Source organism: Schistocerca americana, chromosome 1, assembly GCF_021461395.2.
Source record: "Schistocerca americana isolate TAMUIC-IGC-003095 chromosome 1, iqSchAmer2.1, whole genome shotgun sequence".
NCBI lineage: Eukaryota > Metazoa > Arthropoda > Insecta > Orthoptera > Acrididae > Schistocerca > Schistocerca americana.
Genome location: NC_060119.1, coordinates 1,054,716,419 through 1,054,743,932, shown reverse-complemented (window position 1 = coordinate 1,054,743,932; position 27,514 = coordinate 1,054,716,419). Strand labels below are relative to the sequence as shown.

The 27,514-nt window shown below is 44.6% G+C and overlaps 1 protein-coding gene across 1 annotated transcript in view; it reads left to right on the top strand.

Moving 5' to 3' along the window:
• Nucleotides 1-498: 498 nt before the first annotated feature.
• The window catches only part of LOC124617135 (muscle-specific protein 20-like), a 166,952-nt gene continuing 139,936 nt past the window's right edge, over nt 499-27,514 (top strand). The window contains exon 1 of the mRNA XM_047145241.1: nt 499-639. Coding sequence (XP_047001197.1) covers nt 616-639 — 24 coding nt within the window. The 5' untranslated portion in view covers nt 499-615. The remainder of the gene's footprint in view (nt 640-27,514) is intronic.

The following is a 27,514-nucleotide window of genomic DNA, read 5'->3' as shown; positions in this document are numbered from 1 at the left end:
GATAAAGGGAAAATGGTAACTGTGAAGCATGCGGCGATTTGGAACCTCCGAGCAGTAGCGCTAATTTATACGTTACAGGATGATCAGCGGAAAAATGTGCGTGACAAAATTAATAATTTCGCTCGGAAACTGGAATAATACCGAGGGAAAAATGCAACAAATGTTCGGCTCTGTTGGAAAACATATCTTCGCAGCCTCCTGCTACTAAGCTCGTAAACCTATCATGAAGTTCTTTTGGGCTACATCGCGCACAGCTGTCACGAATGTTGGCGCCCCTGCAAATGCACTCGAGTGGGTTTTTAGACTGTTTGCAACCCCATGAAACGAGAGCGGCGACTCGCGTATGCGGTCTGTTAGGGGCGGTACGCCTTTCAGCAGTTCACAGCTTCTCGCAAGCGTGACGCACAAGGACGTGCGATCCACACTTGGGAAATCGAGACTAGCCCTACTAAAACAGGTATCCCCGCCGCTACCCCCACTCCGCCACCCCCTGCGCCTGACTCAACAGGGCTAGCATAAAGCCGACCGCAGCTATTCCAGTACCAGAGCAAGAGCGCGCGCGTTGGGCGACAGGACTCTCTTCAACCCTTAAGAGCACTGAGAATACAAGACAGCATGCCGGGCAGACCAGCATGGCAGGTGGGTTTCCTGTCTTTGACGTTTGTTGCGTGGCGGCTCTCATTAACTTTTTCCTCTCCGAAATAACTTTTGTGGTAAAGTGCGAACTACAAGCTGTTGTGTACAGTTCTTGATATGAAGTCTTGAAAGCAATAATCCAAGATAGCTTCCTGCATAATTTACCCTGCGTCGTTCACATCTGATTGGCCCAGATAACAGGTTCGCGTATTTTCAGAGAAGGCCTTTCATTTCATTCCCTCCCTTGAAAGATTTTGTATGTGCTAAAGTGGTGTGTTCGTTTCAATGTACTGCAAGATGCATCTCGGATGACGTGCTGTACCGTTACACAAGAATATTTAAGTAAAGTGACAAATCAACTGTAAAAATTACGGTGGAAATATAAAACGAACTCTGTGGTATCATTTAATCACTGTAGTTATTACTATTGCGTAAGAAATGATAATACATTTGTTATTAGGATTCAACTAACTTACGGTTAAGAAGGTGGTTGCGCAATGATTGAAAATTTTGCTAACACGCATGTTATCTTAAAAATTATTAAAGCTTTAAGATTCCTGGGGAAAAAATCGAATTAAGAACGAAAGACAATGATCGTTTTCTCGATGCTGTGCATTGCGAATACAGTTTGTCTTGCATAAGTACAAATAGATAATGCACGAAGTGGGCTTAGTACTCCCGCATTTCAATGTCTTCACCTTCTTTGCCGTGAATAAAATGCATTATTGTGTAACTGAGCTAACAGTCTACGTCAGTAATCTACAGATTTCGTATCGCAGTTGTACGAAATATCTCCATTTGTACACTATTTCAGCGCTCACTCGAAGATCGAAGCACGTCTGACGGCTGCAGCAGCCGTAATGGCGGCAGATAAACACCGAATGTCGGTCAAGATGTCGCAACAGTCTGAAATTTGCATTCGCAGAAATAGCTTTCTGGCGCAAGGGACATAAACAAAGTTCTGGAAACGACTTAGAAAACAGCTGTTAGCCGTCTCAGTCGTATCGTATGGGATGGAAGGCGGCCAAACTGCCAGAGAAAATCGTCAACGTCAGAATATTTCACAAACGTTGCACGTATATATGTTTCGACTTTTATTTACACAGGGTGTCATCATCGGCCATCTTTGCCACGACCCACGACAAATTCTGTTGTTTTTTAAAGTCCATAATCGTAATTCGTCACTGAAATGCGAATTGATTGACAGTCGCCGAATTTTGAAATAACAATTCTGTGTTACAGCTGTGGATCGTGGGGTGTTATGGGAAACAAATTCGTATAGTAATATGTAGTGATTGCTTGCATTCCGAACTTTACGGTATATTTACGTTTATCATGTCTACAGTTCTGTAGCGTATGTGTGTTACATCATGTCGTACAAAGCAGACTGAAATAAGAGCCTGTGGAGAGGGATTGACGATGGATGTAGATGACACGACAGAAATAACGTATTTTGGGGAACATTTTTGAAACTGTGGTGCTTACGAGATTCGCACGTAGATATTGTCTTATGCAAATTGTGAATCATGAAAGGCGTCGGATCTCTATCAGTGTTGTTCACTTTCTTGTTTAATCATTGCATCAACACAGCTGTAGAAGAAAGCTTCACAATTTTGTAACCATCATTTGAGTAGGACTGAATGTAGAGATTATGTACCGGTATTCCCTAGATAGAGATAGGTAAAAAGGCTCAGTGATACAGTCATGATTAATAAAATTTGCTGAACACGAGATTCGAACCCTGATCTGTTATCGACGCAAGTACTGTTTTCTATTTGATTCCTCCATATGTCATCACCGGTTGACTGAAATTTGAGTCGGAAGTAAACTAACAGAAAAAGGTAGACACCGGATTTCGATATCCTGTCACGAATGTTCAACTAACACAGCTGTTTCTTAATTGAGTTACTAATAAGTGCTTTTTGGTGCAAAGTTCGAAATGTTTGCCTTTACGAATATGCTGCTGCACTCGGAAGTTCTGCTTTAATAATGCAGCTACGATTGGATGATGGTTTCGATCAACTCCCTGGGTCCAGAACGAATACTTACTCTATAGCTGAATTGAAAATGTCTGGCAGACTAAGGCAGGTAGGAGAGAGATACTGGCAGAAGTAAATCTATGAGAGCGGATCGTGAGTCACGCCTTTGATAGCCTCAGTTCGTAGAGCACTTGACGAGAAAGGCAAAGGTTCCAGGTTCGAGTCACGCCAACGGTTCCTTCTCTTTTGGGATGCAACATATAAATCATTTAGTTTAAAAAAATGATTTTGTAATCGCGTACATGATTTTTTTAAAATTTAATTCTTGTTTTTATGTTTGGATTTACGGCGTAACATTATTGACTGCAGCGCGAAATTATCTGAGTGACTAGTTCTTTTGAGTGTGTTTTATCTTTGTGATATAGCAGGCAGTTAGTCGGTTCTTTGTACCCTTCTTATGAGAACGCCTCTGTAGAAGTGTACGATGACTAAATTAATAAAATAGTGCAGTTTCACTCCACAACCACGACAGAGTGTTACTTCGCGTGTCTATTCACCCGGCATTCCTACAGAGATAAGCTGCTTAAACTTTAGCCATATCCTTCTGTCTGAAGTACACTTCTACAATGGTGCTTCAATCCAGTTCCTGTTAGTGGCGGGAAAAGTGTGTGAAGACAGTTCTTTTATACGCTTTCTGGCATTGATAAAGAGAGAGGGCTTTCTTAATTGTGAAGTGAGTTAGTTCAGACAAGACTCTATTTCCTCCCCCCCCCCCCCCCGCCCCCACACACACACTCCATTATTCGCCTCTATTGGCACTAGCTCTTGTTTTGAAAGAAATTCCTCTCACAAAGTTTGTCCAAAGAAATCTGCATCCCAATCTGCATGCTTTCGTGGTACAAGGATCTTCACATCAGAATCGTGAAGAAACTGAAGACGACAGGAAGGTAAAGTGAAAGGAAAAACTTATTTCAAAATTAAAATTATCGATATTAAGAAGCTACCAAAACGAAATGTGATTGAAAATATAAAATCAATAATTAAAAAACTCTTCTCGTGTGAGGAGAAGAAGAAGATGAAATCGAAGAAAAGGCGCCCTCCTAATTCAACTAAGGCGAGAACTGTCAGGTGCCCCCCACAGCTGTCCAATCCCCTGTATCTATAGACTGTCTTCTTTAGGCCTATGCTCACTAGGCCTAGGAACTTCTACCGAAAACCGTGGAGTTACAGCGACAATTAAGGTATTTTAGTCCATGAGTTTCAACATTCTTCAAAAAGTTGGAGAGGAGAAGTATTGCTCGATACTCTCTTGGTCTAGCCAATGAAAGATACGAAACATTATGGCGCCTATCTGCTCTTTCGATCTCGATCAACATCGAAATTTCAGTGAATCACATGTGATGTTCACTTAGTCTTACTTAAGATGATACAGTTTCCATTAAGTGCGCGCTAGAGAGCCACTCACAGACTACACTTCAGACGGCCGGCCGAAGTGGCCGAGCGGTTCTAGTCACTACAATCTGGCCCCGCGCGACCGCTACGGTCGCAGGTTCGAATCCTGCCTCGGGCATGGATGTGTGTGATGTCCTTAGGTTAGTTAGGTTTAAGTAGTTCTAAGTTCTAGGGGACTGATGACCTCAGAAGTTAGGTCCCATAGTGCTCAGAGCCATTTGAACCATTTGAACACTTTAGACGGTCTCGTCTCGACGCTGCAGTACTCTGTTTACGTTGCGCTAATGGCTGATGGTCGCTGATTACACGTCATAAGTTCCATAAGGCTTTTCGCGGATAATGCTGTGTGTACAGAGAAGTCGCGATTCTAGAAAATTCTAATGATATGCACGAAGAGCTGACAGGATCGATGCTTGTGCAGGGAGTGCGATCGACTCGGTACGTAAACAAATGTAACGTATTGCATATACAGAGACAGAAATTATACTATTGCACGGTTGCAGAACAAACAATGGAACCAGTTACACCCGTAAAATATCTAGGCTACTACGGCGCTATTTAAAGTGTAACAATAACATCGCCCTAATCGCAGGTAAGGCAGATGCCAGACAGATTCATTGGAAGTATCCTTAGGAAATGTAGTACACTCGCGAAAGAGGTATCTTGCAAAACACTCGTTCAGCCAATGCTTGAATACTGCTCGTCAATATGGGGAGGTCCGTACAAGATAAGACTGATAAAGGAAGTAGGGTAGATCAAATGAGGATCAGCGCGTTTCGTTACAGGCTCATTTAGCAAGCACGAAAGCATCGCGAAGATCATCAACCAATTCCAGTGGCAAAACGCTGCAAAAGAGGCGTTCCGCGTCATTAAGTGCTTTACTGTTTAAGTTGCGAGAGCGTACGTTCATAGAGGAATCGACAAATACATTGCTTCCTCCACCGTATATCTCGCGAAAGGACTGTCAGGATAAAATTAAAGAGATTGGACCCCACACGGAGGCTTACCGGCAATCGCTCTTCCCGCGAACCTATCACGGAAATGGAACGGGCAAGGAGGGAACCGACAGCGGTACACAAAGTACCCTCCATCACTCACAGTCAGGTGGCCTGCAGGTTATAGAAGTAGATTCAGAGTTACATTTTGTGCAACAAGATATGGGTGTGAATGTAGAGTCCGAACAACAATGCCTTTTCATATTAAAATATTCCCATAGCTCGGTGCTGAACACGTATTGATTCACGCAGTCGTCGTTTGCATTAATGTATTCGAGTTTCTGTCTTGTGTTCGCGAAAAATATCACTTTGCGGCGTGATTCAGATTGAAAGTGGTTAGTTCGTTCATATCAGGATAATGGAGATGGCGTTCTGGTCGAAGCAGTGGCTTAACTAAGTTGTGGTAGCTGTGGGGTAGCGGGCGTACCATGGCCACCGTTCCTGTGGGACGCATTTTTGTGACAGGCGAAATAAATTAGGGTAAGGGAAGAGGCTTAACTAAGTTATGGTAGCTGTGGGGTGGGGGGCGCACCATGGCCACCGTTCGTATGGGGCGCATTTATGTGACAGGCGAATTAATTAGGGAAGGGAAGAGGGAGGGCGAATTACGAAGGGGAAACGAAGAAGGGAAAAGACTGAAGGGCATTAATTAGGGAGGAGATGGAGACATGTGACAGGATATAATGAGGGGATGGAAACTGGTTTCTATTGAGCAACGGTTCAATAAGACTTGCCCATTCCTCGTACGGAGTTGCTTCTTTCTTGTTTTCAGTTGCTTGATGGAGCCACCGTAGTTGCCAAGTGAGCCATCATAACGGGAGTGTATATCGAATGGCATTCTATGTTTATTGCTTTTGTTCCTTGCGGCTTTGCATTGATCGACAATGAAACACTAAGAAAGGAATTGCGTTATCTTTGCAATCACTGCAACTTTAGACTGCGTGTTGTTCCGTATTTTAAACTGTATAGTGCAAATAGAATAGTTTATTAAACACAAAATTAGGAAATGTTGGAGGATAGCGAAGATTATCCTCGGCGTTTTAAACTCTTATTACGTCACTGGAAAGAAGAAAGGCAAAGCACCACAAATTAATGCCTAGTAAGCAAGGCTTTCTTCTTCTTGTTCTTCTTCCTTCTCCTTTTCATTTGGATATCTGAGGACTACGTTAATTCGGGTCAGCTTCGTTTCTTCTAGTTTTTATCTTTCCCCATTATTCTTTCATTCTCATACTTTGCAACCTTCGTTACTCTTCTATCCACCATGGTTTTACCCTGAGTGTCCCGGGAACCTATAACAGCCTGAATTTTTTACTTGAAACACATCCTGTAGTAAATATCTGTTTCCTGTGTTTCAGTTTCTCCCAGATTCTTTCGTGTCTCTTGAATCCATCTACTTTAATTCTCTTGTTCAGAAGAAGTTGTATTATCTGGTATGTAAACTTCCCCTGGTCCATCCTATGGATGTGTCGAAAGAACATGAACCTTTCTTTACTGATGGTGCCTGAGATTCTCTGTCTTGGTATACAGTTCTGGGTGCTTCTGTTCTTCTTGGTCTCAATATCATCCTGAGAAACAGTCGTTACAAAAATTCTGGCCTCTTAAGTAGTCCTGTTCTTACGAGGTGTGGACTTTCTGCTGCGTACGAGGCTTCATGGCGAATCACTGTTTGGTAATATCTCAGTTCTGCATTGATCGAAAGATTCTTCTTATTGTAGATGTTCATAGTTTGTACGCTAAACTGATGTTTATTTGTGCTCCCATTGTTTCTTCTTCTGTCTGGTCAGTTTTTACCCATTCCCTTAGGTATTTAAATATCTGTACCTATTGAACTTTGGTACCTTCTCTTGTCTTCCATGAGATGTCTTTATGTTTATCATATACTGTCTCTTTTCGACAGAGATATGTAGGTCCGCTACAGTCGCTTCTCTCTGTAGTTGCTTGATGTAATTAATAGCCTCTTCTAATGAATAATATCACAATATTATCAGCAAATGCCAGGCAATGTACGCTTTTTTTGTGCCGTATTTGTATTCCAACAACTCCTTTCATTCTTCGTCGCCATTCGTTGATCACCGTATCAAGGACACAATTAAAGAGAAACTCCAGTATGAAGTAGTTGGAATAAGACGTGTGGATTGTTGGCAGTCTCAGCATTAGCTAGCTGAGCTTGGAAGTCACAGGCTGCTAGTTATGCAGGACAGACAGGGTGAGTCAGGAGGAAAGGTACATGCTTTGAGGAGTGATAGTGTTAGTGGTGCTGAACAAAAAAACTTCACATGAACGTGTGACACATTTTCGAGGAAACTAATACAACAACGGGGAAATACAGGTGAGAGTAAAATGAAACACTGTGATCTAATGCTTTTGTTTGATTGTGTACACTTCCTCACAAAAAGATATTCGAAAAGTCCACCGTCAACTGCAATGCAATTTGCAGCTCTTGTATACGGCTGTTGTGTTGCTGCACTGAGCTCATTCGTACGCCTTTTATTGTAAAGTACGAGTGAGGAGTCCACACTGCACTTGTAGACTTCGCTCTAAAGCCAACCCCACGAACAGTAATCTGTTGCAGTAAGATCAGGTGACTTCACGGCGACCGATCCAATACGTTTCATCGAGGTTCCGTGTCACTGGCCGTCGTGCTGAAAGTGCATACGACTTCGTATTCCAAAGGAATATCCTCCCACTGTTCTGGTAATACATTTTGGAGGAAATCGAGGTACCAGTCTCCATTAAGACGCTTATCTAAAACAACTAGGCCTATGAGTTGATCATCAATAATACCGCGCCACGTGCATTGAAATGGCCACCTAAAGACAACACTACCTAGCCTAATATAGCTTTTATTGTATTCGCATGTGAGTGCTGTGAAGAAGGACACGTGACTGACGCCCGTGATTTTCTAACAGCTGTATGTCGGATACGGTTAAGAAAAGACCATATGTTCATTTGTAGTTTTTTGTTCAGAATGACTCATCCCTCACAGTATGTACCTTTCCTCTTGACTCGCCCTGTATATGCCTATCATTCACCTCTCTTGAAATGCAGATGCAGGAGTTATCGTTAGATCATTTATTATAAATGCTGCAATTAGACTTTTGGACAGTCAGAGAGTGTATTTGTAACGCAGGGTTCTTCTCGTATTTCTTTGAGACGAGTACGGAATGCAAATAGCGACCAGCAAAGGGACCACATTTGGAGGGCGTGTGGATGTAAGGTGACGTTGGCTGGATGGTTACGAGAGCGGCGCTGGAGAAGCCAGCCAACTCCAAATATGCGCCGCGCTGGCCGGCTCACCAGCGGACTGGATAAAAATAGGCAATCGGGGGCAAAATAGCGCTTCGCGTCACGTGACGGGCTCGTAACGGCGGGGGAGGAGCTGCGCCTGCGAAATACAGGCTCCGCTGCCTGCGCAACACGGATGGTGTTCAGCAGGCCGGCACAGCCAGGCACAGTGCGTGGTCCTGCTGCTGCATTCCTGTGTATGCTCGTCAAGTCACTGCGCGGTGAGAGGCGAAGGGTACTTCGCACCAACAGTAGCCATTTTACGTCCTAATCAGTTCTCGTATTGGACGAGGGAAAAAACAATGTCTTCACGCCTCTGCACGCGCCCTAGACTTGCTTTCGCTAGAACAGTTACATCTACATACGTAATTTGCAGGCCACCGTACGGTGCATGGCGGAGGGTATCTTCTGCCACAATTAGTCATTCCTTTCCTGTTCCACTCGCAAATGGAGCGAGGGAAGAACTCCACCCCCCTACCCTCCTCCACCAAATAAGCCCACAATGTATGTAGATGTTGATGTATTCATCTACATCTACATACATTATCCACAGGCCAGTGTACAGTGCGTGGCGCAGCGTACCCCATACCACTACTTGTCATTTCCTTTCCTGTTCCACTCGCAAGAAGAGCGAGGGCAAAACGACTGTTTATATGTCTCCGTAAGAGCCTCAATGTCTCGTATCTTATCTTCATGGTCATTGCGTGAAATGTCAGCTGGCGGCAGTAGGATCGTTCTACAGTCAGCTTAAAATGCCGCGACTCTAAATTTGCTCAACAGCGTTCCTCGAAAACAACGTCGCCTTGAGTTCGAAAACATCTCCGTTAATAAGAAACTTTCTGGCAGATTAAAACTGTGTGCCGGACCGATACTCGAACTCGGGAGCTTCGCCTTTCACGGGCAAGTGCTCTACCAATTGAGCTACCCAAGCACGACTCACGGCCCGTCCTCACAGCTTCACTTCTGCCAGTACCTCGTCTCCTACCTTCCAAACTTTACAGAAGTTCGCAGGAGAGCTTCTGTAAAGTTTGGAAGGTAGGGGACGAGGTACTGGCAGAAGTAAAGCTGTGAGGACGGGACGTGATTCGTGCTTGGATAGCTCAATTGGTAGAGCACTTGCCCGCGAAATGCAAAGGTCCCGAGTTCGAGTCTCGGTCCGGCGCACAGTTTTAACCTGCCAGGAAGTTTCATATCAGCATACACTCCGCTGCAGAGTGAAAATCTCATTCTGGAATCTCCGTTAGTAGTTTTGGCCTCGCAAAATTTGTAATCCATCAGAATGTGCATTGCTACACAGTCGTAGCCGCAGAGCGGCAGTCTCTTCCTATGTAGTGTATGAGTCACAGTCAATGACGAGATAATTTTGTAATGCGAGACAGTTTACGAAAGCACGTAGCTATAAAAAGAGGCTAAAAAACAAAGCAGCTTCGTAACACCAGAAACAGCTCATCACTGTGTAAAAGAGTAGTAGACATTGCTCTAGATCAGTGGTCGCATTGGTCAAATCTGATCACCTTGTTTCTAGCTTGATATTTTAAGTGTTGAATAAAGAAGAAAGCTTCAATAACGACTTTCGTTTCCTTAATATCGCTTTTCGAAATTAGTTCAAAATGAAAAGTTAAAATAATTTAGTCAAAGAAACGTACTGAATGTTTCAAATCGAAATTTTAATTAGCAAGAAAAATTAAGCACATTACGTGTAGGTTTAGGTATAAAAAGAGGTAAATTACATATTTAAGACATTATTATTACAAACTGAGAAAAAAGGTTTGGAGAAAACGTTTGTTCATATACTAGTGTTGATGGATTTCGATCGCTTACTTCTGGAACTTTTTTCCGATCTGACATTGACTGAACATAGTGCAGCCAAGAAAAGGTTTTGTTTCTTGAATCCGTGTAAAAAGACAGAAGAAAACCAATACATGCTGAAATATGTGTACAAAAAGGCTGCATGCAGTTGCCTAAAACGATTTGTAATGTTTTTGAACATGTTGCGGCATCAGTACATCAGATAGAAGGATGATTAAAGCGTTTTATCTCTTGAAATATTGATGTCACATATGCGTCTCACCGTTCTCAAGAAAGCACTGGAAAAGTCGATGTAATCATGTGAAGAGTTTTGCAGCACTGGCGCCTTTGCAGTCATGATAACTGTAAGGAACTAAAGATGAATCACGAAACAGTTGTAAACCACTCCTCATTTTCTGACGATCGGTCACACTTTCATTCGCGAAAGCTAAATGAAGCAGAACTGATTTTTACAGTGCTTGGAATTGCTCATGGTGGGCGGCTCGATTTGGTTAAGTATGACAATGAAACATGAAAAAGATGGTGGTCAAAGAACGGTGAAACTATGTGAACAGCGGCAATCCGGGGATTAGCTCAGGCAAAGTGCTCTTGCGCTGTGTGTGTGTGGGCGGGGGAGGGGGGATTTTTTAATGCATTTTCTTTCACGAAAAACATGTATTCATTTTAGTTCATGTGTCACGACCATAATAGTGCACGCGATAGTTTTGCAAGCCCTTGGCTTCTCGACCATTGTTTGGATGATCCAGCTGCTGGAGATTCGTTGCTTAATATATGCAACGCCTCATCCTGTGCGTCTGGAGAAACAAGCAAAAGCAACAAAAATGGGTTTTCATCAGTCTTCCAATAGCAACAACCCAATATATTCAAATTGGGAATCGGGAAGACCTGTGAACTTGACTGTCCCAGCCAATTCATCTTCTACGATATATACATGCGATGCAGAAAAATTTGAAACATTCCTTGATAGTTGTGTATAGTGTTCGTCACGCATGAACCTCCTGCGTCACCTTTTAAAGGGCTAAATGTGATGAAAGTAGAGAACTTATTTCGACGTTAACCAGTAACGAAGCTGTACGTGGATAATAGCTCGGGACTTCAACATAGAGTTACACTATCTGATTAAAAGTGTCCGGGCACCCCTGTGTAACGCGGAATTGGATAATAAACGGCACGACAGACGAAACGAGTGGTGTAACATGAGTGGGACAGTATCGTGTTGTCAGTAGAGAAGCATTAACACCAGAATGGGTTGGTCAAGAGAGCTCAGTGACTTTCAGCGTGGGCTAGTCATTGAAACACCCATCACGGATGTATCAGCGCATCTAAAGCTGTCCAGGTCGGCAGTTGGCCATGTGAGTGCGAAATGGAAACGCGAAGAAACAACCACAGCTAAACAAAGACCATGCTGCAGATCTGATCTACTGACGGACAGGGACTGTCGAGCACTGTCGAGGCCGGTTGTAAAAAAATCGCGTGAAATCCGGGGAAGGAATCAGACGTGAGTTTCGAAGTGCTACACCAGTCCAGCTAGCACAATGACTGTGATTAAGGTGTCAAAAAGAACCTGGACAAAGGTCGAGCAGCTCCCTGTAAGCCACACGTTTTTGTAGTCAGTGCTAAGAGAGACTTGAGGTGTTGTGAAGAGCGACACCACTGTACAGAGGATAATTGGAAACGAGTGATTTGGAGTGATGAATCGCGCTGTATCCTGTCGCAATCCGACGGAAGGTTTTAGGTTTGACGAATGCCTGGAGAATGTTACCTGTCTGTAGCGCCAGTATAGGGCTGTTTTCGTGTTTAGTATCTGGTCCTCTTATTACGCTTCAGAAAATGCTAAATGCGGAAAAATATGAAAACATTTTACAGCATTGTGTGCTGCGTACAGTACAGGAACAGCTTGGAGACAATGATTGTTGGTATCAGCTTGACAGTACTCCCTGTCATAACGAGGCACCTGTGAGGTAATGGTGTGTGGACAGTAACGTTTAGAAATGGAGTGGCTTGCGCAGAGTCGCGACCTGAAACCAATTGATGAGTTAGAAGGTGAACTTCATTCGAGACCGCAGTGTCCAATACTACTAACTTCTTGGTTTCTGTTCTTGAGGAAGAATAGGCTGCCAGATCTCCACAGACGTTCAGACACGTCACCAGCAGATTTGGAGCTGTTTATAATGGCGAAGGGTGGATACATGCCATAACAATTTCTAGTAACAAGTGTTGATTGCCACCCTCCTCGATCGTCCCCACTTTTCTAAGACTGTCCCGTGTCCTTACATGTGTGTTATGGGACACCCTCAAGTTCCTCCTTTTACGGTTTACTTTTGCAGTTTTACTTTTTTATATCATATTGTAAAATTGTTAATTTCATATTCATTAACTTTTTGTTCTTGTTAGCCATTATGTGTAAAACACACGAGAAGTAAAAAAAAAAGCAGTGGTTTTAAAAGTCAGCTGTTTCGTCACCACGTTTTCGAAATGGTTAATGTTGAAGAGGCAGTTGTATTTATGGGGTGACGGAGTAAAGGAGTATTGACACGTTTCGTATTTTCAAAGTGAAACAAGCTTAAGGTGGGATCTGTGGAAAGTGAACTTCTAGTTAAAACAAATTATAATATGAGCTGCTCAGAGTTCTTTCAGCACGTTCTACAAGAGAAGAAGTGAAGGACGCTACATCAGATAGTAAGTTCCAGCCTCAGCACCATTGATTTTATACTTATATGGATATGGTGTCTGTTCTTTCGAAGATATCCGACAGAACAAACACCATTCACGACCTGCAGCCGTCTAGAACGAAATTAGAATTAGATATTAATACCTTCAGCTGCTAACAGGCGTTGATATATATCAACGGGTACAGGTGAAAATGTGTGCACCGATCGGGACTCGAACCCGGGATCTCCTGTTTACATGGCAGACGCTCTATCCATCTGAGCCACCGAGGACACAGAGGAGAGCGCGACTGCAGGAACTACCACGCGGACGCCTCCCGCGAGACCCACAGTCTCACCTTATATGTCCACGAGTAATGAGTGTGTTGGGTAGGGACACTACGAATGTAGTGTGTGGACATATAAGGTGAGAATGTGGGTCTCGCAGGAGGCGTGTGCGAGATAGTCCCTGCAGTCGCACTACCCTCTGTGCCCTCGGTGGCTCAGATGGACAGCCGGCACGGTAGCTCAGCGTGTTCGGTCAGAGGGTTAGCTGCCCTCTGTAATAAAAAAACTGAGTTAATAGATCAACAACGATCTAAACGGATGTCTTACGACGTCCGTCCCGAGCAGATGCAACGAACAAGAGCAAACAAAACGGGGTTAAAAAATGGATAGAGCGTCTGCCATGTAAGCAGGAGATCCTAGGTTCGAGTCCCGGTCGGGGCACACAGTTTCACCTGTCCCCGTTGATATACATCAACGCCCGTCAGCAGCTGAAGGTATTAATATATAATTCTAACCAATCATTTTCATCAGTGTATAAGAGTGAAGTATGGCATTTGTAGTCTATACGGAATAGCAGTGTCTGTGGTATTAAGAAGTATGATGCAGTGGTCTTTTGGACATGAATGCATGTTTGTCTGAAGAACAGGCACTGCAGGGACTACAGTCATTAAGAAATACAGGAAATGTTTTCGCAGTTGCGAATATAAACTACCTTCGGCTGCATATTGGAATGACGACAGTGAACATTTTTACCGGACTGGGACTTGAACCCGGATTTCCCACGTAACGCGAGCGTTCACCTTAACCGCTTCGGCCATCCGAGCACGAACCACAGCCAGCCTCAAACTTCCATATGCTGGCGTCCATGTGTCACAACCTGCTCTCGTACGTTACGTATATTCCCGTCCAGGAAGGACATATTTATTGAGAGACGAGAGCCTGATCTTGGCGAATAAATGTGGTATAGCGGTGCCTGTGTTATTAAGAATTTCGGTCGTGCATGCATGTTTGAAGGAACAGGCGCTGCAGCGACTACAGCCGTCAAGAAATACAGGAAATCTATTCAAAGTTGCGGCTGTACCATTAACACATTCATATGATTTTTTTTACGATTCTAAGCAGTTCAGCATATTCGAAATTGGACATCATATTAGGGCTACCGTGAGTATTGTGTTTATTATTTAGGAGTCAGTACCGCTCACACTGTGTAATAAAAGACGTCTTCATGTGAAATAAGTCTCATACGTAGCAATTTCCTTCGCATCTGTGACCCTCGTGTTAGCACCAGATATCTGTTTTGAATTATGAAACGAAACATGCCTTTCGTTGTACACGACGCTAAATACGACAAGGTGTTGTATGTGCAGCACAAAGAAAGTACAGAGCATGTTCTATAAGTGGGTTAGAGTCTATGTAGCAACAACAAATCCAAGTGTGTGTGTGTGTGTGTGTGTGTGTGTGTGTGTGTGTGTGTGTGTGTGTGCGCGCGCGTGCGCGTGCGTGAGAGAGAGAGAGAGAGAGAGACAGAGAGAGAGAGAGAGAGAGAGGCCGGATGGATTCTGGTGGCGGGTCTGAGGTGAGGGTGGGGTTGGGGAGGGGTGGGAGAGGGGAAAGATTGAGGGACAGAGAAAGAGATGATTAGCGTCCCAAATACCATTACTGGAAAGTAAACAGTACGCCATAGCAACAGGCGTCAGCAGTATGTGCATACGAGATTTTCTGTGACACTGAATTAGTTTTAATATCACGGAGATTCGCTAACAAAAGGAACTGGCAGAGTTTTATTCCGTGTTGCCTGAAACATTTTCAGTATCGATATATTGCGTCCTCTGTCGTATGTTACGCCGCCTGTCTCGTATAACTGGTTGCATTTCAACACAGTTATTTTTATAAATGAAAGTTAGATCTCTTGAGACTCTGCCAGGCTAGTAAAGAGGTTATCGCACTTCTGGAAAGTTGGCACGCCGTCATCGTCCCAGGAGTATATTTTGCCGAAAATATGTACAGAGACACGTCTTCTGCTGAGAGTCCAAACGGAAGTGAAGTTGGAGGACAATGAAACAAGTCTGCTAACCCTTGGTTTACTAGTTCAAAATTTTTCCTCGTGAGTCATTCGTCTTTTATAGAACTTGAAATTATTCGTAAATCGCGATGTCGCATTTGTTGTCTCCGAGACAACTGGTTTTACGCCTTCGCTGTTGTTTCAGAACTTAGAAGTAACAGTTTCGGGGTAGCAGATACATAAACATATTTTCGGCAGCTCATAGGTAATCGTTGCCCTTAATGTAAAGCGCATCCTAATTCGAATTCCGACTTGAAAGCTGCCAATTTCGAATTTTGGTAGCGGAAGAAATATTCCCCATTTTGGTGGTAAGTCAAGGCGTGGCGATGTAATATAGATTCTGATCATCAGACTAAACTGAAGTTATTGGTGTGATTCCAAATCCGCCCGCCGTCTCTCGTGAAGTGAGGGCACTTGACACGGTTCTTCGTGAATCGTCCGTCGGATGGGCACAATATAGTCGACAGTTTCTTCGGTGCTCTTTGGGAGGAGTATTTAACGGACTGGACTCGCATTGCGAATAGAGAGGGGCTCTGATCATCGTCCAACCAACCACATTTTGGTTTTCCGTGGTCTCATTAAATCTTAAGGTGAATAACAGAGTAGTTTGCCTGGGAAGGACTCGTCCGAGTTCCCAGAATGAGATTGTCACTTTGCAGCGGAGTGTGCGCTGGTACGGGGTGTTCAAAAAGTCTCTCCGAAGTGCCGTATGATTAATTGTTAGCCGCGCGTGCCGTATGCCGCAGTGAATATACCGAAGTGAAACTCAGTAAAATACAAATTATTAATTTATTGAATAATCATTTTCACTTACTAATTTTCACATTAAATGTTGAAAGTGTTCCCCCTGTTGTTGAATACACAATTCAATTCGTCTAATCTTGTTTCCAAACACAAGCTGTAACACTTCTTCTGTAACAGAAGCAATAAAAGTGGATATTGCAGTTTTCAATTCATCGATGGATTTTGAACGGTTTTTATAGACAGTTGCTTTCGATGCACCCCAGAAGAAAAAGTCAGGTGGTGTGAGGTCAGGCGATCGTGGAGGCCAAAGTCCCTGTGAAATTATCCGATCACCAAAAACATCAGCAAGCAGTGACATTGAAACGCGAGCTGTATGCGCGGTTGCACCATCTTCTTGAAAATAACCGTTCAGTATTTCACTTAACACAAGGTCTCCTATGAATGGGTACAGAATATCACTGCGGTATCGTTGTGCGTTTATTGTTTCGTTGAAAAATGTGGAACCCACAATCTGACGTCTAGAAATTGCAATCCGAATTCCTATTTTCATAGATTGAATTGGTTCCTCATGAATACACAGTGGATCTGCAGTACTCCACGTACGAGAATTTTGCAAGTTCATGTACCCGGGTAAATGAAACCACGCCTCATCAGTGAAAAATGTTTCATTAAGAATATTCCTTTCATTTTGTTTGAAACGAAATTTTTGAACCATTGAGATCTTGCCATGATCAGTATTTTTCAGTTCTTGACGCCTGTCACTTTGTATGGGAAAAGTTCTAATTTTTTCCTTACTGCTGTGTGGGCTGTTCCGACACTAACATCAATTTCCTGGGCGAGTTTTCTTACTGACTTATTTGGACTCATGGACATTTTATCGGAAATATCGAGTAGTTTATCCTCGGACAAAACGCTAGGACGACCACTTCTCGGTGCATCTGTCACTGAAATCATACTTCGAAATTTGTTAATCAAATCTCGCACAGTATCGCGTTGTGGGACTGTTGTCTCCGGGAAAACTGAATTAAATGTTTGACGAACTGAAACTGTGTAATTACGGCCAGCTTTGAACACTTGTTCGACTAAAAACACACGTTAGCGTTTTAACAATGACAAAAAACGAAACAAACGAACAAGGGAACTAAACTGAAAAGTTCACGTCAACACGTAACGACACACACACACCACCGATACTAGCGACGTTGGCTGAGATAAACCAAACAGTGGAATGTTGGGAGAGTCCACTGGAAGGGAAGAAACCCAGGCACGCGAACAATCACACGGCACGCGCGGCTAACAATCATACGGCACTGCGGAGAGACTTTTTGAACACCTAGTGTGAAGCTTCCTGGCAGATTAAAACTGTGTGCCGGACCGAGACTCCAACTCGAGACCTCAGGCAAAGGACTTTAAAACCTAATATAACTCATTTCTTTCAGAAGGAGTAAGCCTTACACTGGCAACGGCTTTCACACTTTCCGTTTGTTTCAGTTCCGTAGTAATTGGTGTAACTCTGCACGCTTCGCAAGTAACCACTGTTACGCGTACGAAATAGACATAAACCTCATGCACCACAACGAGGAAAACCGGAATGCATAAACTACTGTCTGATCAAAAGTATCTGGACACCCATTAGTGGACATCAATGTGTCGTGTGTTCAGTCTACGCCTTTGTGACGCCCTCAACTCTGCTGGGGACACTTTCAATGAGGCGTCTGAATGTATGTGGAGGAACGGTAGCCCATCTTTCCTCAGGAACCGAAACCAGAGAAGCATGTTGAACGACGGCATCTGGAGCGAAGTTGACGTTCTAACCCATCCAAGAGGTGTTCCACTGGGTTCAGGTCTGGACTCTGGATGGGGCAGTCCATTTGAGGAATTGCCTCAAAGACGCTGCCTTACGGCAGTGTGGATTGCCAAGCACATACAATCAACGTCTCCGAACTGTTGCACATCCTAACCATGAAAAACACCTCCATTCCGCAACGTCACACATACACATGATGGCGGGCAACGTTCGCCAGGCATTCACCAAACCCAAACGCTTACATCAGGTTGCCACAGGATATGGTGTGATTCATCACTCCAAATCACTCAACACTGTCCTGTGGCGTCGCTCTGTACGCCACCTCAGGCTCCGCTTAACACTGACAGCGGAAATGCGTAGCTTATTAGGAGCTGCTGGACAACTGGACTCTGTTCTTTTTAACTCTCTACGAATAGCCACTGTGCTAGCCGTAGTGGTAGCAGAATTTGGAAACTACGAGAGACTGAGGCAGTTTTAGAAGCGTTGAAATGTCCAACGTCCCTCGTCGATTTGTTACTCAATTGACACCCAAGACTAGTCCACATTCGAAGTCACTGACCAACTCATTCTGCTGTTACTGCTTCGCCTTTCGTGACATCTAGTGGACAGTTCTGCATGACATTGGGGTGTCCAGATGCTTTGATCAGGTAGTGTGGAAGTGACGACCAACAGCTGAAACAATTTGTGTGCTGAGGAAGGCACTTCCAACACAGCTGAAACATTGGTTAATTTAGCGTTTTCAATATTCTACAATATGACGCTGTAATATGTCCAGAAATATTTCAATGAAAATCCTTGTAGGTTGTATCTGACTAATGCTCCACTAATGAAATGTTTACATCTGTATAAAATAGTTCAAATGGTTTAAATGGCTCTGAGCACTATGGGACTTTACATCGTAGGTCATCAGCCCCCTAGAACTTAATCCCGTGTCCGGCCATCCTGATTTAGGTTTTCCGTGATTTCCCTAAATCGCCCCAGGCAAATGCCGGGATGGTTCCTTCGAAAGGGCACGGCCGACTTCCTTTCCTAATCCGATGAGACCGATGACCTCGCTGTCTGGTCTCCTCCTCCAAAACAACCCAAACCCCTAGAACTTAGAACTACTTAAAGCTTACTAACTTAGGAACATCACACATATCCATGCCCGAGGCAGGATTCGAATCTGCGACCGTAGCGGTCGCGCGATTCCAGACTAAAGCGCCTAGAACCGCTAGGCAACAACGGCCGGCTACAAAATAGTTCTATCCTGAAACATAGCGATAGCAAGAGCTCTGATGCGCATTTGGAGAACTCACAGTGCCAAGTGTTGTTTATCTTCCATTCTGCACTTTCTGCAAAGGGAGTTCATGTCGGTACAAAACACAGCACCACATTCCGCTTTCTCTTTTAGTTTCTAGTCTCCACATTTTGCTTGGGAGAAAGGATATGACTGAGATTGGTTTACCCACAGCTGTGGACTGTTTGTGAAAGCTGTGACCGATGACTGAGAAAAGGAAAGATGGGGTGAAATTCGCATCCCAAGCAGAACGAGACTCAACCACTCTCTTTCAGCACCTGACACAGGAGTTTGATGTAGGTCATGTGAGAGGTAATGCCGATGCGCCCCAGGCAGTCCTTCCTAGTAATTAGGTTGGAGTGAATTTAAAGACGTAGTAACGTTTAAGATCTATAGGACGTTAGGAATTACGGCCGTCTTCCTCGAATGAGAGATCCGTCTCAAATTTCAAGTCTACGAGTACCTCTCTCTTAGTTTCTTGTCTGCACATTTTGCTTGAGAGAAAGGATATGACTGAAATGGTCTACCACAGCTGTGAGTCGTTTGTGAAAGTTGTGACCGATGACTGAGAAATGGGAAGATGGGCTGAAAGCCGTTTCTCAATCAGAACGAGACTCAACGCGTCTCTTTTAGCACTTGACAGAGAAGTTGTGTTGAGCATATCTGTGACACTTTCGTGTTTACTAAACATTCAGTAATAAAACGTTGCTTGTTACAGGCCCCAGAGTGACGAGCAAACTCACGATCGGTCGAAAGAATGTTTCGTAAACCGCGTTTTCCGTGGATGAAATACATTCCCTGAGGATCCTTGGAATGAATCTCAGTCTGAGATCTTCTTTTCCCGTAACTGGTACTCTTTGATTGTTCCACTTTAGATCGTTCCGGGCGGATGCCCTTTGATATTTTACGGCTATCCCTGTTTCAAGTGATTTGCTCCAATAGCATAATGGAACATTAATGGAACTTTCCACTTATTTATGCGTAGCACGTTGAATTTAGTGTCGATCATCTACAGGCCTTCCTGTATTTCGCTACATTTCTCTGGCGTTGTAACCTTACTTTGCTATACGCAACAGTATCATCCGCGAACGGCCGTAGTAGCTTCTGATGTTATCCAGTATTATGTACAAAGGGCATTCAAAAAGTTTTGCACAGTCGTCACTAATTTTTTTATTTTTTGCAGTTGGAGAATGAAATTTTTTGTGAACATACTTGGAACATTTAGCTATACATTGAGCCTACTCAATGTATCCTCCATCAGCTGTGACGCATCTTGTCCAACGCTCTTTCCATGATGTAAATGCACTTTGGTAAAATTCTGGGGATTGACTTTTACACCATCGCTTGACACAGGAAATAAAGTCTTTCTCACTATAAAATTCCTGCCTCATAAGGGCTGTAAGGGGTTTGGCATTGTCATGGCGTAGTCTGATGAGCTGACCCTGAAGTTGTGGTCTGTGGGTCTTGATGGCACGTCGCAGCTTGTTCAATGACAAACAGTAACGGTCCCGGTTAATTGTGGAGCCAGGTTCCAAAAAGTCCATGGAAATGACACCACACTGATCCCAGAAGAAGAAGGCCATCATTTTTCGGCCTGTCGTTCGTGAAAGTCTTGATTTCTTCTTCCGAGGGGAACCCATATGACGCCACTCCATGGATTGGGTTATGCTCTCAGGTTCGGACAAAAACAACCATGTTTCATCCTGGGTAATGACGTCGTCAAAACAATGTTTCCGCTTTTCAGTAAAGGTCTTCATGAGTCCCTCGCACACATTCTTCCTCGTCGTTTTCATTTCTCTTGTCAGTAATCTAGGCACCGAACGTGCACAGATTTTTCTGTACTCAAGTGACTGTACCAGTGATACCACACTACCCTATGACAAACGAGTCATTTCAGCAAGCCGTCGTGTCGTCACACATCTGTCAGTTTGGATGATTTGATCAATGGTCTCCTTATTCACGTCATTCACTGCCGCCGATGGTCTACCGTATCGTGGATTGTCCAGTAGAGAGAAATCACCTTCTTTAAACTTCTGCAACCACCGCTGGATACTGCTGCGATCCACTGTGTCCTCCCCATAAACAGGGAGCAACTTCCTGTGAATCGATGTGGCAGAGTCATCGCCGGTCTTGAAGGGGAACTCCATCATCGACTGTTGTCGCAACCGGACATCTACTTCACGGTCCATTAAGGCTTACTTGTAAATAAAAGAAAATACTTTTATATACCAACTTATAGCTAAATGTTCCAATTATGTACAAAAAAAAATTTAATTCTCCCCCTACAAAAAATAAAAAAATAGAGACGACTGTGCAAAAGTTTTTGAACGCTCTTTGTATATCCTGAACACTAACGGTCCTGTAACACACCGTTAAGATACTCCGGAAGCTACTCTTACATATGACGATATCGACTCTTTCTGAACGACGTGTTGAGGAAGCATAACTTTGTCGCAAATCTGTAAGGAGGAGGAGGAGGTTAGTGTTTAACGTCCCGTCGACAACGAGGTCATTAGAGACGGAGCACAAGCTCGGATTAGGGAAGAATTGGGAAGGAAATCGGCCGTGTCCTTTCAAAGCAACCATACCTGCATTTGCGTAAAACTATTTAGGGAAATGACGGAAAACCTAAATCAGGATGGCCAGAGACGGGTTTGAACCGTTGTCCTCCCGAATGCGAGTCCAGTGTGCTAACCACTGCGCCACCTCGCTCAGTAGCAAATCTGTTAACTCCTTTCGTAACGTTTGTGCTGCACGTACTAGGTCCTCTGTTTCACTACATCTTCTTCATTTTTCTCTGTGGTTGTCTTTTTGGTTAAAGTCAACGTCGCTCGTCTCGGACCTGATGTCAAGCTACCGCTTTGTTGGTCTTCCCCGTGTTCGTATGCCACCTCAGTCAAACTGAAGAGCTATTTGTCCTGCTCATTACGTGTCCGTACCAGCGAAGACGGTCTTTCCTCGCTTCATACTCAACTGGAGCGACGCCAAATCATCTGGAATATCTTCATTTCTTACGTTGTCATATCAACTCAGTTCGATTAACCATCCGAGAGTCTTCACTGTAATTGCATGAGGAGTCTGCTCACGGCTTCAGTGAGAGTCATTCTACACCCTACACGGTTACTGGGCGTATCATGATCTTTTCGCCTTTAGATCTTGCGGCATCTTTATATCGCAGAGGACCCTGGTGACCTGCTTCCACTCGAGCCAAACTAAGTTTTCCTTCACCCACGTATCGCAGGCGGCGACAAGGTACCCCAGATATTAAACACACGTGGTCTATTATAGGTTTACATCTGGTCCGCCCCCGGTAGCTGAGTGGCCGCCGGCACGGTAGCTCAGCGTGTTCGGTCAGAGGGCCGATTGTCCTCTGTAATAAAAAAAAACTGAGTCAAGGAATCAACGATCAACTTGAATGGATGTCTTGTGACGTCCGCAAAAAAAAAAAAAAAAAAAAGGGTGGTCAGCGCGACGGAATGTCAATCCTAAGGATCCGGGTTCGATTCCCGACTGGGTCGGAGATTTTTCTCCGCTCAGGGACTGGGTGTTTTGTTGTCCTAATCATCTTCATTTCATCCCCATCGACGCGCAAGTCGCCGAAGTGGCGTCAAATCGAAAGACTTGCACCCGGCGAACGGTCTGCCCAACGGGAGGCCCTAGTCGCACGACATTTTATCTACGTCTACATCTGTACTTCGCCGGCCGCCTTGCGGTGTGTGGCGGAGGGTACTCTTATGCACCTCTGTCGCTTCCCCCTTTTCCTGTTCCAATGGTTCGCGGGAATAACTATTGCGGGTAAGCCACCGTGTGGCCTCGAATCTAATTTTATCTTCACGGTCCTTTGGTGGAATACGCGTAGGAGGAAGCAATATATTTGTTGACTCTTTTAGGAAGGTACACTCTCGAAACTTTAACAGTAAGCCACACCGCGATGCAAAACCCTGTCTTGCAGCATTTGCCACGGGAGTTTGTTGACGATCTCCGTGATACTTTAGTGCGTAATAAATGGACCTGTAAGAAATGTGCTGCTCTTCTTTGGAACTTTTCTGTTTCCTTTATCAATCCTGTCTGGTACGGATCCCTTACTGACGAGCTGTATTCAAATACTGATCGAACGAGAGTTATGCACTTCCTTTGTTGACGGATCATATTTCCTGAAGATATTTCCAGTGACTCTCAGTCTGGCGTGTGCCTTTCCTGTGATTAGTTTGTTGTTGTTGTTCCATATGGAGATAACTGCTTCCATCGATTGTGTCCGCAGATCGTGGTCTAGTGGCTAGCATTGGTACCTCTGGATCACGGGGTCCCGGGTTCGATTCCCGGCCGGGTTGGAGATTTTCTCTGCTCGGGGACTGGGTGTTTGTGTTGTCCTCATCATTCCATCATCATTGGTGAAAGTGGCTGGATTGTACTGTGTACAGATTGGGAATTTGTACGGGCGCTGATGACCGCGCGGTTGAGCGGCCCCACAAAACCAAACATCATCAGCCATCGATTGTTCTACATTGATGTAATCGTAGAATAGTGAGTCTTTCCGTCTATGTATACACAATACGTTAATTTGTTTATATTGGGGGTCAAAGAATGGCTCTGAGCGCTATGGGACTTAACTTCTGAGGTCATCAGTCTCCTACAACTTAGAACTACTTAAACCTAACTAACCTACGGACATCATACACATCCATGCCCGAGGAAGGATTCGAATCTGCGTTCGTAGCGGTAGCGCGGTTCCAGACTGTAGCGCCTAGGACCGCTCGGTCACTCCGGCCGGCTATTGGGGGTCAGTTACCACTCACTGCTCTAAGCGTTGGTCCTCTGCAAGTCTACCTGCATTTCGCTACAATTTTTTAGCGTTGCGCTTTTTCTGTATACAACAGCATCATTTGCTTAAAGCCTCATGGAAGATAATTGTTGGTTCAGTACCATTGATTTGGGGGTAAATCTGTAGATATGTTACCCCACCGCCTGTACTGATGTCCCTCCCTGGTATTTCGCTTTTGGTTTTGTTCCTGTTGTGCTTTCTCTCACCGCAACCGCTAATTTGTTGTTTGTTATCCCACATAAGTCTGTCATAGAAATAGGGGAACAGCAGATTTTATTTTAGAGATACTGGTATAGCGACGGTGATTAGATGGCTGTTGCCAGAGTTTTTAATTGTTTGGCGGCCGCGGTGGCCATGCGGTTCTAGGCGCTTCAGTCTGGAACCGCGCGACTGCTACGGTCGCGGGTTCGAATCTGCCTGGGGCATGGATGTGTGTGATGTCCTTAGGTTAGTTACGTTTAAGTAGTTCTAAGTTCTAGGGGTCTGATGACCTCAGAAGTTAAGTCTCATAGTGCTCAGAGCCCTTTGAACCATTTGTTAAGTCCCATGGTGCTCAGAGCCATTTGAACCAGTTGAGCCAATTGTTTGCTTTTTTCACTGGTATTGACTGTTTCTGTCAAATCGTTCTTAGGTGAAAATATCGTCATGGCGTCACATTTTTTGTTCTGTTTTGTGAAGCAGCGTTACTGACTTGTGGAATTCTTTCGCCGCGACTGCAGTTCACGGGTGTTGACTTGAGCGTATTGCATACCGAGCTGTTGCACCAGTCGGCCGTTGTCAGAGCTGCTAGGAATATGCGCCGCACCGCCGTCAGCCAGCGGCGGCTGCGACAGTCGGAATCTCACGCGAACGCTGGGTTGGCGGCAGGCGTCGGCGGCGGGCGAGCGTCCTTGTGGCTAATGACTGCTATTTCAAACATCAGTCTTTTCTCGACACTGGCGAGTCACCCTCACCACTCAGCCAAACTGGCAGCTATCAATAGACGCCGCGTAGGAGGCTACAGCTGCGCTTTGCGGCACGTCGACGTGTTGGTCTCCAGCGGCGCTCGTGGGGTCTGTTTTGCATCTCGGATAATAAAAGCATCTTTTACTGCCGTATTTTCTCAGTCTGTATTTTCGATCATCTGTTGGCTCAACGGAGACGAGGAATACTTCGACTGGAGTAACTGAACCAGGACTCGAGGAACATATCCATCACACGTAAGAGAGGACCTGTAGTGGAGAGGCAGATTCATGACAGAATGAATTGAAACTTCCTGGCAGATTAAAACTGTGTACCGGACCGAGACTCGAACTCGGGACCTTTGCCTTTCTCGGGCAAGTGCTCTACCATCTGAGCTACCCAAGCAGCTTTACTTCTGCCAGTACCTCGTCTCCTACCTTCCAAACTTTACAGAAGCTCTCCTGCGAACCTTGCAGAACTAGCACTCCTGAAAGAAGGGATATTGCGGAGACATGGCTTAGCCACAGCCTGGGGGATGTTTCCAGAATGAGATTTTCACTCTGCAGCGGAGTGTGCGCTCATATGAAACTTCCTGGCAGATTAAAACTGTGTGCCGGACCGAGACTCGAATTCGGGACCTTTGCCTTTCGCGGGCAAGTGCTCTACCATCTGAGCTACCCAAGCACAGCTTCTCTACAGAAGGAATTGTCTGGCGGTTTGTCTGTTAGAAAGTGTCAGCTTCAGTCTCTTCATTACTGAGGGGAGGTAACTTATCTAGTGCAAGTAAAAACCTCAGATGTAGCAAATAGTAGTATAGTACTGCCCAACAGGCTTTGTGTCACCTACATACGGAACTTGATAAGCCAAAACATTAGGACCAACGCTATGTTGTTCTACAGCAGCGATTGTGCGTGGCATGGATTCGACAGGCCCTTGGCAGGTTTCCGGAGATATGTGACACAGGACATGTGCAATTCCCTTGGATCACGGGTCGTTGGTTTGTGGGCGCCGAAATGCTGCCTGATAGCGTTACATATGTGTTTCATTGGATTCAGATCAGCCAAATTCGTTTTCCAAGTCATCAATGTGAGTTCAGTATCGTGGTCCTCAAACCACTGTGGCACCATTATGGTAATGGCAGTTATCCTGCCGTAAAATAGTATAGCTATAGGTGAAGCCAGTAGGTATAACGAGTTGCATATGTTCCGCAATAGTCCACAGCTGTCATAGTGCATTCGATTACTGCCAAAGGTCCCAGCAGTTTGGTCGCATAGGAACTTACCACCACCAAAGGTCCCATGAAAGTGCAGGTGAATGCCACCCCTAGCGTGAGACTGCCTCCCCATAGGCCAGCGCCTGTCGAGTGGTGCAAACGTTCACCTGTGTGACGGCGTGTCCGGACTCGGCCATCGACTCTGGTGTAAAAAGAAACGTGATTCGTCCGATCAATCTCGGTGGTCCCGAGCCCACTGCAGTCGTAATTTAAAATGTCGTCGGGTCAACACGTAGGAGTTCGTCTGTGGCAGAACCCCATGTTCGACTATGTGCACTGAGCGATTTGCTCCAAATCACTTCTACCTGCACCAGCACTGTACTCTACCGCCACATCCGCCACAGTAACGTTGATCGGCGAGTATACCATTTTCAAAGATATAGAGGTCAGTTCGGCTATGCAACATTATGCATCCCTGTATCATAACACCTCGAACACCAAAACGATCATTGTTCGTGAGTGAATAGCCATATGACGGTACGTCCAGAATTTTCGAACATGATCGTTTTTGTTGTCCAGGCGTTACGGTGTTGGGAGGTATAGTGTTAAATGGGCAAACTGATCTCCAAATCTTTGAACACGGAACGCTGACCTGTCAACGTTATTGTGACCCTGTATTCCTTCGTCATCAACATCTCCTCAGGGGCGGCTTCTGCCCTGACTTCATTTTTATGGGTGGCAATGCGCGACCGCTTCGAACTGCGCAGTAGGCTTAGTGTGGTAAATTACTAACGTTGAGTATATACCGGTAATACATTGGAATATCATGAGTAGTAAAATTATGCACGCCTTGCCTTAATTTACAGTAACGATAATTAATCGAAAGCCTCAGCTGCCAACAGGTGTTGTTGATATACCTCAATGGGGACAGCTGTAACATTGAGGTATATCAACAACACCTGTTGGCAGCTGAGGGTTTCGATTAATTATCATTTTTTTCTAGAGAAGCTGCATGGTCATCATTGGTATCTGTTCTTTCGGAACAGTTACTATCTTCATACATTTAAATTACAGTATTTACACTGACTTTTTGGGCGAAAATCGTATCCAGTTGTGATCTTAATCTGTAGCGAGCCTCTATTCAATTTGTTCTGTTACACGAAATTTCTTTTCCCGGGAACTGGTCGCCTTGTTGGTGTCTGTTCTTCCGTTGACAGAGCTATTGGCGCTATGATTGAAGACACTTGCATTCTGTTGGACTAGGGCTCAAATATTCTTCCCGCCACTCATATTTATGCATCTCCTGGTTTTCTCAAATCTCTTAAGGGATGCCCTGAGATATTTCCTTTGAAGAAAACACACCGATTTCTTGTCACATCCTTGTCCAGTCCGAGTTTGTACACCCTCTCCAACGACAAGTCGTTGTCGTAATGTAAGCTACATTTCTTTCTTCTTTCGTTTCCACGGAACACATCGGTGCCTGTTGCCTCGGATACGGTAATTACAAGGAGAGGGCCGAGTTAGCTATTTTATTCAAGAATGTACGTGGTTCT